At 42.5% G+C, this 13169-nt stretch overlaps 1 protein-coding gene across 6 annotated transcripts in view; it reads left to right on the top strand.

Moving 5' to 3' along the window:
- The window catches only part of MYRIP (myosin VIIA and Rab interacting protein), a 149357-nt gene that overhangs the window by 131718 nt on the left and 4470 nt on the right, over positions 1-13169 (top strand). For 4 of the 6 annotated variants that reach the window (XM_053409635.1, XM_053409638.1, XM_053409637.1 and 1 more), the window contains exons 13-17: positions 4985-5179; positions 7353-7514; positions 7925-8029; positions 8358-8418; positions 12378-12556. In XM_053409635.1, coding sequence (XP_053265610.1) covers positions 4985-5179; positions 7353-7514; positions 7925-8029; positions 8358-8418; positions 12378-12541 — 687 coding nt within the window. In that variant the 3' untranslated portion in view covers positions 12542-12556. Of the gene's footprint in view, positions 1-4984; positions 5180-7352; positions 7515-7924; positions 8030-8357; positions 8419-12377; positions 12557-13169 lie in introns of those variants that run through there. The other 2 variants (XM_053409639.1, XM_053409640.1) reach the window with 1 other exon arrangement.

Genomic DNA, 13169 nt, shown 5'->3' with positions numbered 1-13169 from the left:
GTCACATAAAAATGCACAGCCCTACCCACATTCTGATACAACTGCATCTTAATTGGAGCTCAAGAACAGCAGCCCAACTGCTTCTGCAACAAAGATCCTCTTCCTCTTGTTCCCTTTTTGAGCCTCATCTAAAAACAAAACAAAAACAAAAAAACCTGCTTAAAAGTGGGATATTTGGAGTGGAGCATGGAAATATTCATAGAGTTCAAATACCCTTTAAAATCAGGTTCCAGTGCAATAATGTATGATGGAACTTCAATATCAGGCATGCAAATACAATATACCAGTACCACAACCACTTAAATATTGGTAACTATATAAATGAGGAAGTTAACAAGAACTTTCTGTAGTACAGAAAGCAAAAGTGCTGGTTTTCCCTGAAACTACCTCTCATACTCTACTGCTGTCCCATTCTTTGCTGGATCTCCTCCTGAATTTACTGGTTGCCATTCACAAATGTTATCACCCCGTAGTTTCAGTGGAACCAATTTTAAGGGATCTCAGGGTTCAAATTGGCACCATTAACCTTTCAGCTGGCAAGTAACAAGAACAGATGGGGGGAAAGGATGTATGGGAAAGATCTCAGCCTAATGCTATTTGCTACATTCCTGTATTCATGAGCAGCCTCTTTGTCATTAATGGAATTACCAGTAGGTAGGAACAAATGAATCGGTTTCTGCCTTCCCCAGGTCAGTTTCTCAATCATAGGGCCAGTCCCTTTTAAGCATTAAAAAACCCATCATTTAAATTGTCTGTGATCAGCAAATTAGGTTAGTTCACTTCAAAATGTCTCCTCCATCCCTACTGGCAGGTCATCAACAGTCGCTGAAGGTCTCTGAGTCAAAGCTAGTTCCAGAGGGGGGAAGGCTCTAGCTCAATGGAAAAGAGAAGGTTACAGGTTCAATCCCTAACTTTTCCAGGAGGGGCTGGAAAATCCCCTGCCTGAAACCCTGGATAGCCTTCCAGTCAATGTTGACAATACTGAGCTAAATAGACCAATGATGCAAAGACACATTCCCATGTTCCTATCTCTGCAATGACAGCCAGTTGCTAGGACGCCCTCTGCATGGGTTTTAGAAAGATACCTGCTGCCAACCAATCCCCCATCCTGCTTTCCACTGTGTTTGATGCTCACAGGGTGCCACAGCTGCCACTTGGATAGGTCGCCAAGCTATTGGCTCTTTGTTCCAGCCTATCAGTGGGCAATGCCAAGAATACTTGCCTTGCCCCGGACACTGGCAACCTATGCTATGCTGCTGCAGTTAAATGTTAGCAATTGCCATTTGCTTACAGTTAATGCTGGTATAGCTGATGCAGAAGCTTTAGCTAATATTTTGGATTTCGGTACTCTTTAGCTGTGCTGTTGCAGTTACAGATTGCCTAAATGTCTGTCACTTCCCTAATAGTTGCTTAGCTAAGAAACAGAACAGATGTGACAGCTGTCTTTGAGAATCGCCTATTGTAGGTAAGGATGAGTTTTCAGCAATATGAAGAGTCAGATACAGCAAATGCCAGTCAAAAGGGCTTTCCCCCCAGTACCAGTTGTCCACCTGTTTACTTGACCTTTCTCTGTACATTCTTATGACTATAAGGGAACGCCTATTCCACCTAAACATTTCAACATTATTCTGATGGCTAGACCTACTTTATTTATAGTAGGAAAATCAGAGCCAGCCTCCTGATTCAGGGTTCTTCCATTACCTTCAAAAACCCACTTTCTCCTGGTGAGTCAAATCATCTAGGTGATTGAAATTATAGACTGGGCAGTTAGAGGCTGAATATAGGCCATGATTTAAAACAGCAACTCAGAGATATGATAGCACAGAGATCTGTTTGTAAAAGCGCTACAGCTTGGAGAAATTGTGGTTTGTGGTTCTTGGTTCTCATGGCCACATGCTCAATTATTTCTCTTATGCCCTTTATCCCTGCTTTCTGCACAGGGGGTGGGGGGGAGGGGGAGAGAGAGAGAGAGTTTGTGTCACTGCTTCCAAAATAGGTCTATCAGATAGAGCTGTTCTTCTGGATAACCCTCACTAATGCGTCTCTTCTAATCCACTTTAATGCAATGGTTTCTTTTTACAGTAGTTCTAATACTTGCCACAGCTGGTGCTCTCATGCTAGGAAGCAGTGGTAATTCATGGAAAAGCAAATGCAATATTGCTGGTTAAGGAATGAGAGCATCCATGTCAGTAGTTGCCACTGAAGTTTTGCCACTGACCAATGATCCATTGTGGGATGCCCGTGATAGTCATCTTTTTGCTTGAGTCAGGCACTGGTACAGTCGTACTTTGGTATTTGAACTGCTTAGTTCATGAACAACTCGGAACTCAAACATCACAAACCCAGAAGTAGGTGTTCCAGTTTGCGAACTTTGCTTCAGAAGCCGAACGTCCAGCACGGCTTCCACGGTTTCCGATTGGCTGTAGGACGCTCCTGCAGCCAATCGGAAGCCGCGCCTTGGTTTCCGAACGTTTCGGAAGTCGAACGGACTTCTGGAACGCATTCTGTTTGAAAACCAAGGTACGGTTGTACATATTTTTGGAAGTGTTTACACAGTCAATAAAATAAAACCATCATCACTACTACTCCATGTAACAACTAGTGATATTCGGGTTGTGTGCATAAGCTCTGAATGTTTCGCATCATTTGTGACCTGTTTATAAAGGATTGCAGCAAGACATAAAGATCTAAGACTTAATAAATATTTTTCAAGTGCTGTCTGGATTATGAAGAAGGAAGGACTCCAGGCACATTTCTTTGAAGACTGAAACATTTGTCAATATGTAGATACTTTGAAGAAAATGTAATAGCTCTGGCAGCTTTTTTTTTTAATAAAAAAATATAATTAATGGAATAATGGGGCATGGAAAAGAGGCCAGTGAAAGCAAAATACCTAAAATAACCCCTCTACAGCATTGATTTCTCCCTAAATATTATTGATTTCCTTCAAACTAATTGGCACCTGTAAGAGTAAATGGGAAACTTGGAAACATCATGAGAGGTTGAGCAGCTCTTCATGATTCAAGTATCTCCCAGTCTGTGAAGACAGGAAACATTTGGCTGCTTTAATTATCACTGTTATTCTTGCCAGAAAGGCCAAAGACCTGATTCTATCTAACCTGCTGCCTGAGTGTCTCTTTAATCATGGGGCTTCAACCATATGTTGGAAGATCAATGTATGAAGGCATGGAAAGAGCATTTATTCAGTAAACATCTTACTGATGAACTGGCATGTGAAGAATGTGAACGTACAAATCTGCCTTGCACTGAGTCCGATCACTGGTCTATCTTGCCACGGCTAATTACTCTGAATGGCAGAAGCTGTCCAAGATATCGAACTGAGATCTTTTCTAGACCTGCTACCTACACATCTTCTGAGATGAAACCGGAAGCCTTCTGTGTACACAGCAAATGCAGTACCACCGAATTGTGCCTACTTCCCAAATATCTAAAGTACAACACTGCTTGTTCTGTGCATAGGAAACCATAACCTGCTAGGAAAGCAATTACAGCATGGTCGGAGCCAGCAGAGCTTCCTCTTATCTGTACCCTGTTATAGTCTGCAAATAACCAAACTTGAAGCCGACTGTCTCAGGCGACATGACAAAACGTTTACTTATTGTTGTCCTCAACAATAAGCAAACATTCTGTCATGTCAGTTCTCTTGCAGGAGAGCCAACTCGTTCCCTGTGCAGCTCAAAATACAATGGGATCTGATTCGTTGTAAAAGAATAAACCATTCTTGAAACTATTGGTTTTTATTATTATTTACATCAGATTTTTGTTTGTGAGTGCTGAATAACATTGCCAGTACAGTGGTGCCTTGGGTTACATATGCTTCAGGTTACAGACTCCGCTAACCCAGAAATAGTGCTTCAGGTTAAGAACTTTGCTTCAGGATGAGAACAGAAATCGTGCTCTGGCGGCGCAGCGGTAGCAGGAGGCCCCATTAGCTAAAGTGGTGCTTCAGGTTAAGAACAGTTTCAGGTTAAGTACAGACCTCCGGAACGAATTAAGTACTTAACCCGAGGTACCACTGTATAAACTATGAAGCTCATGCATGAGTGGATAAGGAGAATGGCAACATGTTCAAAAGCGCATTGTAGACCATGGCCTGGATTTGGTGTTTTATACCAACTGGACTGATGGGAGATACAGATCACCGATGAGAGTAGATTTCACCACGGCTTTGCCAATCTCCCTGTCTATTCTTCAAACCCCAATCAACTCCAAGACTAGGGAGATGGTGGGTATGATTCAGGATAGATAGATTATTCTATTTCACTCATGTCAATTTCACATGTGGGACGCGGGTGGCGCTGTGGGTTAAACCACCACAGAGCCTAGGACTTGCCGATCAGAAGGTCGGCAGTTCGAATCCCCGCGACGGGGTGAGCTCCTGTTGCTCGGTCCCTGCTCCTGCCAACTTAGCAGTTCAAAAGCACGTCAAAGTGCAAGTAGATAAATAGGTACCGCTCCGGTGGGAAGGTAAACGGCGTTTCCGTGCGCTGCTCTGGTTCGCTAGAAGCGTCTTAGTCATGCTGGCCATATGACCCGGAAGCTGTACGCCGGCGCCCTCGGCCAGTAAAGCGAGATGAGCGCCGCAACCCCAGAGTCGGTCACGACTGGACCTAATGGTCATGGGTCCTTTTACCTTTACCTTTTTGATTCATAAGCCCATTATCTTTAGTCGTAATCTGCTTTTTTGGAAAAATCTCTGCAACATTCAGCTTCATTATATAGATAGAGGGTGACTTGAAAGAGCAAGAGACCCAAACAGTTTTTTGTTTAGCTAGGCAAAGTGCAGGTTGAGAAATTATTTATTATTATTATTATTAAGGTTTACCTGCTGTAAGCAGATTATGTGGCTAAATGGGAGCTTATAAAAAAAGGAAAGCGGGAGCATTTGTGTATTCATGAAGGAAAAGAATTTCACTACATTTGCCTCTTCCTTCTAACAAGAAACTTTCCTGTTTTACAACAGAAATATTCTGCAGTGTCTCTCTGCAACATATCTACTGAGGTCCTAAAAGTCATCAATGCAACAGAGGAGCTCATAGCAGAATCTACAGGTCCTTGTGATTTTGCAGCAGATGTGTCTGACAAAGGCAAAGGAGAGTTCCCCCTGGGTGCAGACCCTATCAGACTTGATGAGCAGCTCACCACACTGGAAGAAAATGTAAGAGTGGCAGAAGACTTCATGTTATATCTGTGTGTGCTGTGGGTAGTCCTGCTTAGATTACTCTTGTGGGAAAAGAGAGCCGCTGGTTTTGAATGGCAATTGTGTATACCAAAAACCCAAGCAAACTAAAAGACAAAAGCCCTGTTTAGGTATTCTGAATCAGAGCAAAGCCCCCCATTCTTATTGTTATCCCTGTGAGATTTAGAATCAGGGTTCTAAAATGCACCTGGCAGCATAATAATAATAATAATAATAATAATAATAATAATAATAATAATTTTTATTTATACCCCGCCCTCCCCAGCCAAGGCTGGGCTCAGGGCGGCTAACAAGCAATAATAAAAACAAGTTGAATGAATACAACTTAAAAACAATATTAAAATACAACAATTAAAATATCAAAACATTAAAATATTAAAATGCAGCCTCATCACAGGAGAAGAAAGGAAAAAGAAAAAAGGAAGAGGGGGAGGGAATCAAATTGTCTCCAAGCCAAAGGCCAGGCGGAACAACTCTTTGTCTTACAGGCCCTGCGGAAAGAAATCAGATCCCACAGAGCCCTGGTCTCATGAGGCAGAGCGTTCCACCAGGCCGGAGCCAGTGTTGAAAAGGCCCTGGCTCTGGCTGATCTAACTTCCTTAGGGCCCGGGACCACTAGGATGTTGCTATTTGCAGCAGATGTGTCTGACAAAGGCAAAGGAGATATAAGAATGGGATAGCAACAGGGACGGAGCAATAGGGACGGAGCTGCGGGTGTAGGGCAGAATAATAATAATAATAATAATAATAATAATAATAATAATAATAATAATAATAATAAATATCTGTCCCTCTGTGTGAATCACTTCTTTCATGTTTACTTATCTCTGATTCAGGAAAACACATTTATGCAGTAGTAGTAGTAAAGTTGAAGCCAGGTTTGGATGAGCTGTTGGGGCATTTTCCATAGTCTGAGAGATGAATGAGGTCTCCAACCAAAGCACAGAACAAGTAGATTAGCGAAGAAAATCAAGCACACTTGTACGCTCTCTAAGGTTAACTTACAAACAGAGCACGTCTGTGAATTTTTACTAGTCCTCATTAATATTCCAAAATCAATCCAAGCATATTGTTTGTTAAATCGGACTGTTCATCTTTTATTCATCCATTTCTGTCTTAAGCTCCTCTGGGGACAAAATGAATGTAAAATCACTGGGGGGGGGGGAAGCATTTTTTAAAGGGCTGTATCCTTGCCAACCTCCTGCCAACCTAGCAGTTCGAAAGCACGTCAAAGTGCAAGTAGATAAATAGGTACCGCTCCAGCGGGAAGGTAAACAGCATTTCCGTGTGCTGCTCTGGTTTCGCCAGAAGCGGCTTAGTCATGCTGGCCACATGACCCGGAAGCTGTACGCCGGCTCCCTCGGCCAGTAAAGCGAGATGAGTGCCGTAACCCCAGAGTCGGTCACGACTGGACTTAATGGTCAGGGGTCCCTTTACCTTTACCTTTGAGCTGAGACTTGCCATGTTGAAGATAGCCTCATGATCACACACAGGCTCACCACTGTAGTTACATGAATGTAAACAAATTTGGAGTCATTGACTTGGATCCAAGTATCCCGCTGTGGGAGTGAAGGGCACACCTGCTTCTTGGGGGGGACGGGACTCACAACCCGCCCCCATCAAGAGTCCTCTTGTATTTCGCTGAAATACTGGCTCTGGAACCACTTTTGGTATTGCAGGACCTGGGGCTGCAGGAGAGGAAAATGACTTCTCCCTTTTCCCACCTGCATGAGCAAAAGTGCCTCTTGCTTGTACAGTATGTTCTTTGGCCAAAGCAATTTTTTGCAGACACTGGCACCCCAAATTGCAATGTTTCTACTTACGCATTTGTCTCTAAAGCACCTCTGCCAGACTGTCAGTGTTTTGCAGATGGGAGGAAATTTAGGTTTGATTAATTAAAGTGGCTTAAAGCGTGCCCTAGCACAACAAATCCACTTTAAACAAAAGAAAAAAAGAAACGGCCTTTTGCACTTCCAAATGTGATGGGGAAATGCATTAAAATGTGGAATGAATGAATGATTAATGCTGTGTTGGTCAGTGGGGTGGCAGTAGGAACCTCAGGCCCTAGTACGTAAAGAGGCCCCAAAGCTGTAGACTTACCTAACTGGATTCTGGCACATGTACTGCTTAGGTCTACCTAACAGCCGGCAGTGTGTATGGCTTGGAGAGTCAGCTCAATGACCTTGAAGATGCAGCACGCAGAATTAACAGCATTAGTTCAGAATCAGAGTTGGCTGACCTGGAAGACCAAGTGGCAACAGCAGCAGCACAGGTTCATCATGCAGAACTTCAGGTGAGATGAACAGCTAGCTCCCCAGTTCGTACCTGCCAGATACTTTCGTATTCTTTCATTGTGTTAAACAACAACCTGTAAGATGGACTCAGCTACATTCATCACAATACTGTATATAAAGCCCTTAGCAACTTGCAAGCACTTTGCCTGCAAGATCTTCTTTCCCCATACATTCCCGCTCGACCATTTCAATCTGTGGAACTGGTACTGCTACAAATGTCACATAATACTCATTCCGTATTTGTAAGAAATCAATCCTTTAGTGTGGCAGGATGGGACTCCCTGCTTTTTGACACCAGGCAGGCACCTTCCTACTAAAAACATTTCTGTTTGAACAAGTCTACCCGGATATGTGTTTTCATCTGTTTTCATTGCTGATTATATTTATTGTTTGAATGTTTCTTTTAAAGATTTCAGATATAGAGAGCAGAATTTCAGCGCTAACAGTGGCAGGCTTGAATGTAGCTCCTTGTGTTCATCTGACAAGGAAACGTGACCAACAGCAAACAAACCAGGTGAGAAAAATTAAACCAGCAGCCACCCCACCGATCCAACCAGACCTGTGTAGTGAAGCAGGCACACATCTGTATGGCCAAAGCTGGTATAGATGCCCACTGAAATGTGTGTCAACATCTGCAGCATAATGCTCACCTAGTCCTCATTAAGCTGGCCATGTGTCTGTAAGGCAGGTGGGGATGGATGTCCCTGGTCCACTGTGGTCCAGACTACTCGCCCTTGCCTTTGACAGCTGTATGTAGCCAGAGTTGGACTGGAGCCAATATTGGTACCCTGTTATGTGCTAATTATATACTAATAAACTGTGGGGCGTTTTTCATCCCATAGATGCACACGATAGACACATCAAGACAGCAGAGACGAAAGCTTCCAGCTCCACCAGTGACAGGTACTGAAAAACAGTGGAAAATAACATTATGCTTATCTTGATTCTGTAGTACATATTGACTTGCCCTGCACTCGAACTCAGGCTTTGGCAGATTGGGCGGATAAGAGCAAGAATGGGTCCAAACGGTCAAGAAGGCGGTTTCTGCACATGCTGTTAGAGGGAAGTGAGGGGCAGATGGGGCCTGTCAACCTGGGAACGTAGCCCATCCAGAGAAGGAATACTCTGATCCTAAATCTCTGCTGCCTTGTGGGGTATCCTCAGGAGAAGAAAAGGCGAAACCCTACACAAATCCAGAGTGGAGTCCCTAAGACGGTTGGATGGCACCTTTGTATGTCTCCTTCCAGCAACTCCTGCAGCCAAGCTGGTGCCAAACACATTGCTCTGCTTTCCTTTGGACCACATCAGTGAGGCTGAGAGGGGGGTCTTGCCTGGGCAGCCCAGGACCTCCAGACACTCTGCCCAGGCTGGTGCCCCAGGGAGATCACATCAGTGCTGCTAACACAGTGGTTTGACTTCACCCCCAGGGGTGCACTCCATTGTCTCTCAAGAAAGATGGGTGCCAACATCAACAGCCAATATGACCAATTTAGGAATGATGGAAAATTATACTATGAGTAGTGATGTTAAATTCTCGAGAATAATCTTTTGGAGAATATTCTCGAGAATATTCTCGATTCATGTGAATATTAGAGAATTTTCATTTGAAATAGGAGAATATTCATTTTAATGCATTGAAAATGATACAATTTTAATGCATTCAAAATGATAGAATTCATTAATATACATGTTTATTCATGGGTAAACTTGTTCAGATGGCAACCAAAAACTGTACAGATACTTTTATGCAATGGGGCAATGCAGTGAATTCACAATTGTTGATTTTTTGCACCAAACCATTCTAAGGTGATGGCACCAGTGATTGTCATGTTAAGGTTTGGTATAAGGAAACTCAGTAGTTAAATCATATTTTATTCTTCCATTAGAACATGTACATATAGGACAAGTCAAAAAATACAATTGGCATGTTAAGGTTTGATACAAGTAAATTCAGTAATAGGCTAGCTTGTGTTTCTAATCGTTCTAACACTTAATAACTGTTTTGGTGACTAAAACACAGATTGATAAACAAAGCTATATGCATACATATAATAAAGAAGCCATTAACATTAAATATATTATCATTATATGATAATATATTTCAGTATGTCAATCTCTGGTAAATGGCACTGCAAAAACCAGCAACTGGCACTAAAAAAATATATAGAAACGTCAACTGTTTAAATCAAGGCCACTTCACATGCTGTTACACATAATTGTATAGGCCTAGGTACTTTAAGTGTATAAAGCATTAAACGTGATTTTTGTAAAAATAAAATTTAAAAAATCACACTGGCCAAGGGTATAGAATTGCAAAGCATAAGGTCACACCAAAATAGAAAAAAAGGCTATTACGTATAGTTGAAATACATACGGATACAAATGTTCATCAAATTAAATGAATAGCATTTTTAAAACTAAAAATAAATAAAAATGTCTTCTGTAGCTCACATTTCAGAACTGCCAATGGCGAATGACACAATGACACTTACACTGGCAGTATCATAACTTGACTTATTATTTACAGTGGTACCTCAGGTTAAGTACTTAATTCGTTCCGGAGGTCCGTACTTAACCTGAAACTGTTCTTAACCTGAAGCACCACTTTAGCTAATGGGGCCTCCTGCTGCAGCCGCACCGCCAGAGCACGATTTCTGTTCTCATCCTGGAGCAAAGTTCTTAACCTGAAGCACTATTTCTGGGTTAGCGGAGTGTGTAATCTGAAGCGTATGTAACCTGAGCTACCACTGTACTAGATTTCTTTAAAATGTGGGTTGTAAAACTAGTTCTTACATTAGAATTTACAGTTTGTGAAGAATATTCTCTGGAGAATTCTCAAGAATATTCTCACCTCACATCACTATGAGTTTATTATACATGTTAAAATTTTGGATATTTCAAAGCCTGATTAAAACAAACAATCATAAAGTTGCTGCCTTAAAATATTTTCTGTGTACACTTACCTGGGAGTGTCTCATGGAATTCACTGACCCTTCCATCTGAGAATATTGTTGTTGTTTAGTCGTTTAGTCGTGTCCGACTCTTCGTGACCCCATGGACCAGAGCACGCCAGGCACTCCTGTCTTCCACTGCCTCCCGCAGTTTGGTCAGACTCATGTTTGTAGCTTCGAAGACACTATCCAACCATCTCGTCCTCTGTCGTCTCCTTCTCCTTGTGCCCTCCATCTTTCCCAACATCAGGGTCTTTTCCAGGGAGTCTTCTCTTCTCATGAGGTGGCCAAAGTATTGGAGCCTCAGCTTCAGGATCTGTCCTTCCAGTGAGCACTCAGGGCTGATTTCCTTAAGAATGGATAGGTTTGATCTTCTGGCAGTCCATGGGACTCTCAAGAGTCTCCTCCAGCACCATAATTCAAAAGCATCAATTCTTCGACGATCAGCCTTCTTTATGGTCCAGCTCTCACTTCCATACATCACTACTGGGAAAACCATAGCTTTTACTATACGGACCTTTGTTGGCAAGGTGATGTCTCTACTTTTTAAGATGCTGTCTAGGTTGGTCATTGCTTTCCTCCCAAGAAGCAGGCGTCTCTTAATTTCATGGCTGCTGTCACCATCTGCAGTGATCGTGGAGCCCAAGAAAGTAAAATCTCTAACTGCCTCCATTTCTTCCCCTTCTATTTGCCAGGAGGTGATGGGACCAGTGGCCATGATCTTCGTTTTTTTGATGTTGAGCTTCAGACCATATTTTGCGCTGTCCTCTTTTACCCTCAATAAAAGGTTCTTTAATTCCTCCTCACTTTCTGCCATCAAGGTTGTGTCATCTGCATATCTGAGGTTGTTGATATTTCTTCCAGCAATCTTAATTCCGGCTAGGGATTCATCCAGCCCAGCCTTTCGCATGATGAATTCTGCATATAAGTTAAATAACCAGGGAGACAATATACAGCCTTGTCGTACTCCTTTTCCCAATTTTGAACCAATCAGTTGTTCCATATCCAGTTCTAACTGTAGCTTCTTGTTCCACATAGAGATTTCTCAGGAGACAGATGAGGTGATCAGGCACTCCCATTTCTGAGAATATACAGCACTGCAAATGAATGGAAGTTGGCAGGAACAGTTTTATTTTAGAAAAGCATTTTAGAAACAATTTTGAGAGGGTGGGTTGCCAGCTACATTCCCCACCCTAATCTTCCCATTTTTTCCCATATCTGGGTGGAGCTGGGACAGGATTTTTTGGGGGGCTTTTTTGTCATTAAAGCTGAATGAAATTGATATTAACTATCTTTTGCCATTTCTTCTTGAGGGTCATATAACAAGCATGTCATTTGTATTAATTATTTGCTTATGCATTGTAACTGTGTAGCACATTCTAAGCATATCTGCCTCTCCTCTAATAATTCTGGGCACAGTACATTATCCCTTGCAGAGTTACAGTTCCTAGCAACCTGTAACAAACTACAGTGCTCAGAATTCTTCAAGGGAAAGACCTGCTTTGAATGTGCTTCAGATGTACACAGCCTGAGAAATACTTGGTTGAAAGTCTCTTTCTACCACCGCCAAAGGGAAGCCTGGGAAATTACGCGGTGTACTTTCAGCAAGAGATAACTCCACAGGAAAGAGGTAGTGTTGTCTCCTGATTGGAAGACATACTGCAACCTTCGCAAATGGGTGCGTTCCAGATATGATGGACTACAACTCCCACCATCCATCATCATTGACTACCACTTGATGGAGCTGATAGGCACTGCAGTCTGGAGGCCACCAGGTTGAGAATGGCTCACACTGTACCTGCCAGATTTGAATCTTGCCCCCCTTCTTTTGTAGGAGCTTAGCTACACATGTTGCCTCCTCCATCATTCTCTTGAATTTATGCAGAACGCTGGTGACGACTCTTTTTTCAGGTGAGGACATGGACGCATCTCCGGTTACACCTGTTAGAACATTCAACAGGAATTTCATACTCCAAGGATCTCTTACGCAGAGAACCAAAAAGGAGAGGAAAAGCACTGCCAAGGATAAGAAGGTAAGTACTAAGCAGAAGCTTACAGAGCAACCTCAAGCATAGGAAGCTAGCATAAGTTGATGCTGGTTTAAGTTACCCCAGTTCCAAACTCTGTTTGTGAGGTTATTGCTAGCTGATCCAGAACGAGCTTAGCAGGAGGAAAACAAGCCTTGAAAATACAGTCTGACTTACGCCACCCCATTTGCTAGTATAACTTCTGCTGGGTTGCCAGGCCTTGTGACCGAGTGAAAAGAAGTTTGGAGTAGATGTAATACTCTACTCACCCTCCACAACACCCCTTTGGGGGCTTATGCCAACATAGATAGATAGATAGATAATTTATTACAGTTGGAGACCAGCTTATAAAACACACTTGGGGGTACAGTCACAGAAGGAAAACAAACAATTAAAACAATGTACAACAATAAATTACCACAGGGAGCTGACCCAGAGTCACCCATAAAACCAAGTTTGGGGATTTTCTTAATGAACTAGTTTGAGTTGGGAGATGGTCTGCGTCTAGAGATCTGTACACAGAATCTGGCGACCATTCGGGTTGTCTTCTGATCTTTGCCTAACAGGAAAAGGTTGAATTTTTGCTTTTCCGGGAGGTCAGCGAGCCTCACCAGTAGGGGATCAAAGGCCTTACTACATGCCTCTTCATAAAAGGGACATCTAAAGAATAAGTGCT

Source organism: Podarcis raffonei, chromosome 12 (assembly GCF_027172205.1).
Source record: "Podarcis raffonei isolate rPodRaf1 chromosome 12, rPodRaf1.pri, whole genome shotgun sequence".
In the NCBI taxonomy this organism is placed as follows: Eukaryota; Metazoa; Chordata; class Lepidosauria; order Squamata; family Lacertidae; genus Podarcis; species Podarcis raffonei.
The sequence above is the reverse complement of the archived record's forward strand: the minus strand, read 5'-3'. Positions and strand labels throughout refer to the sequence as shown.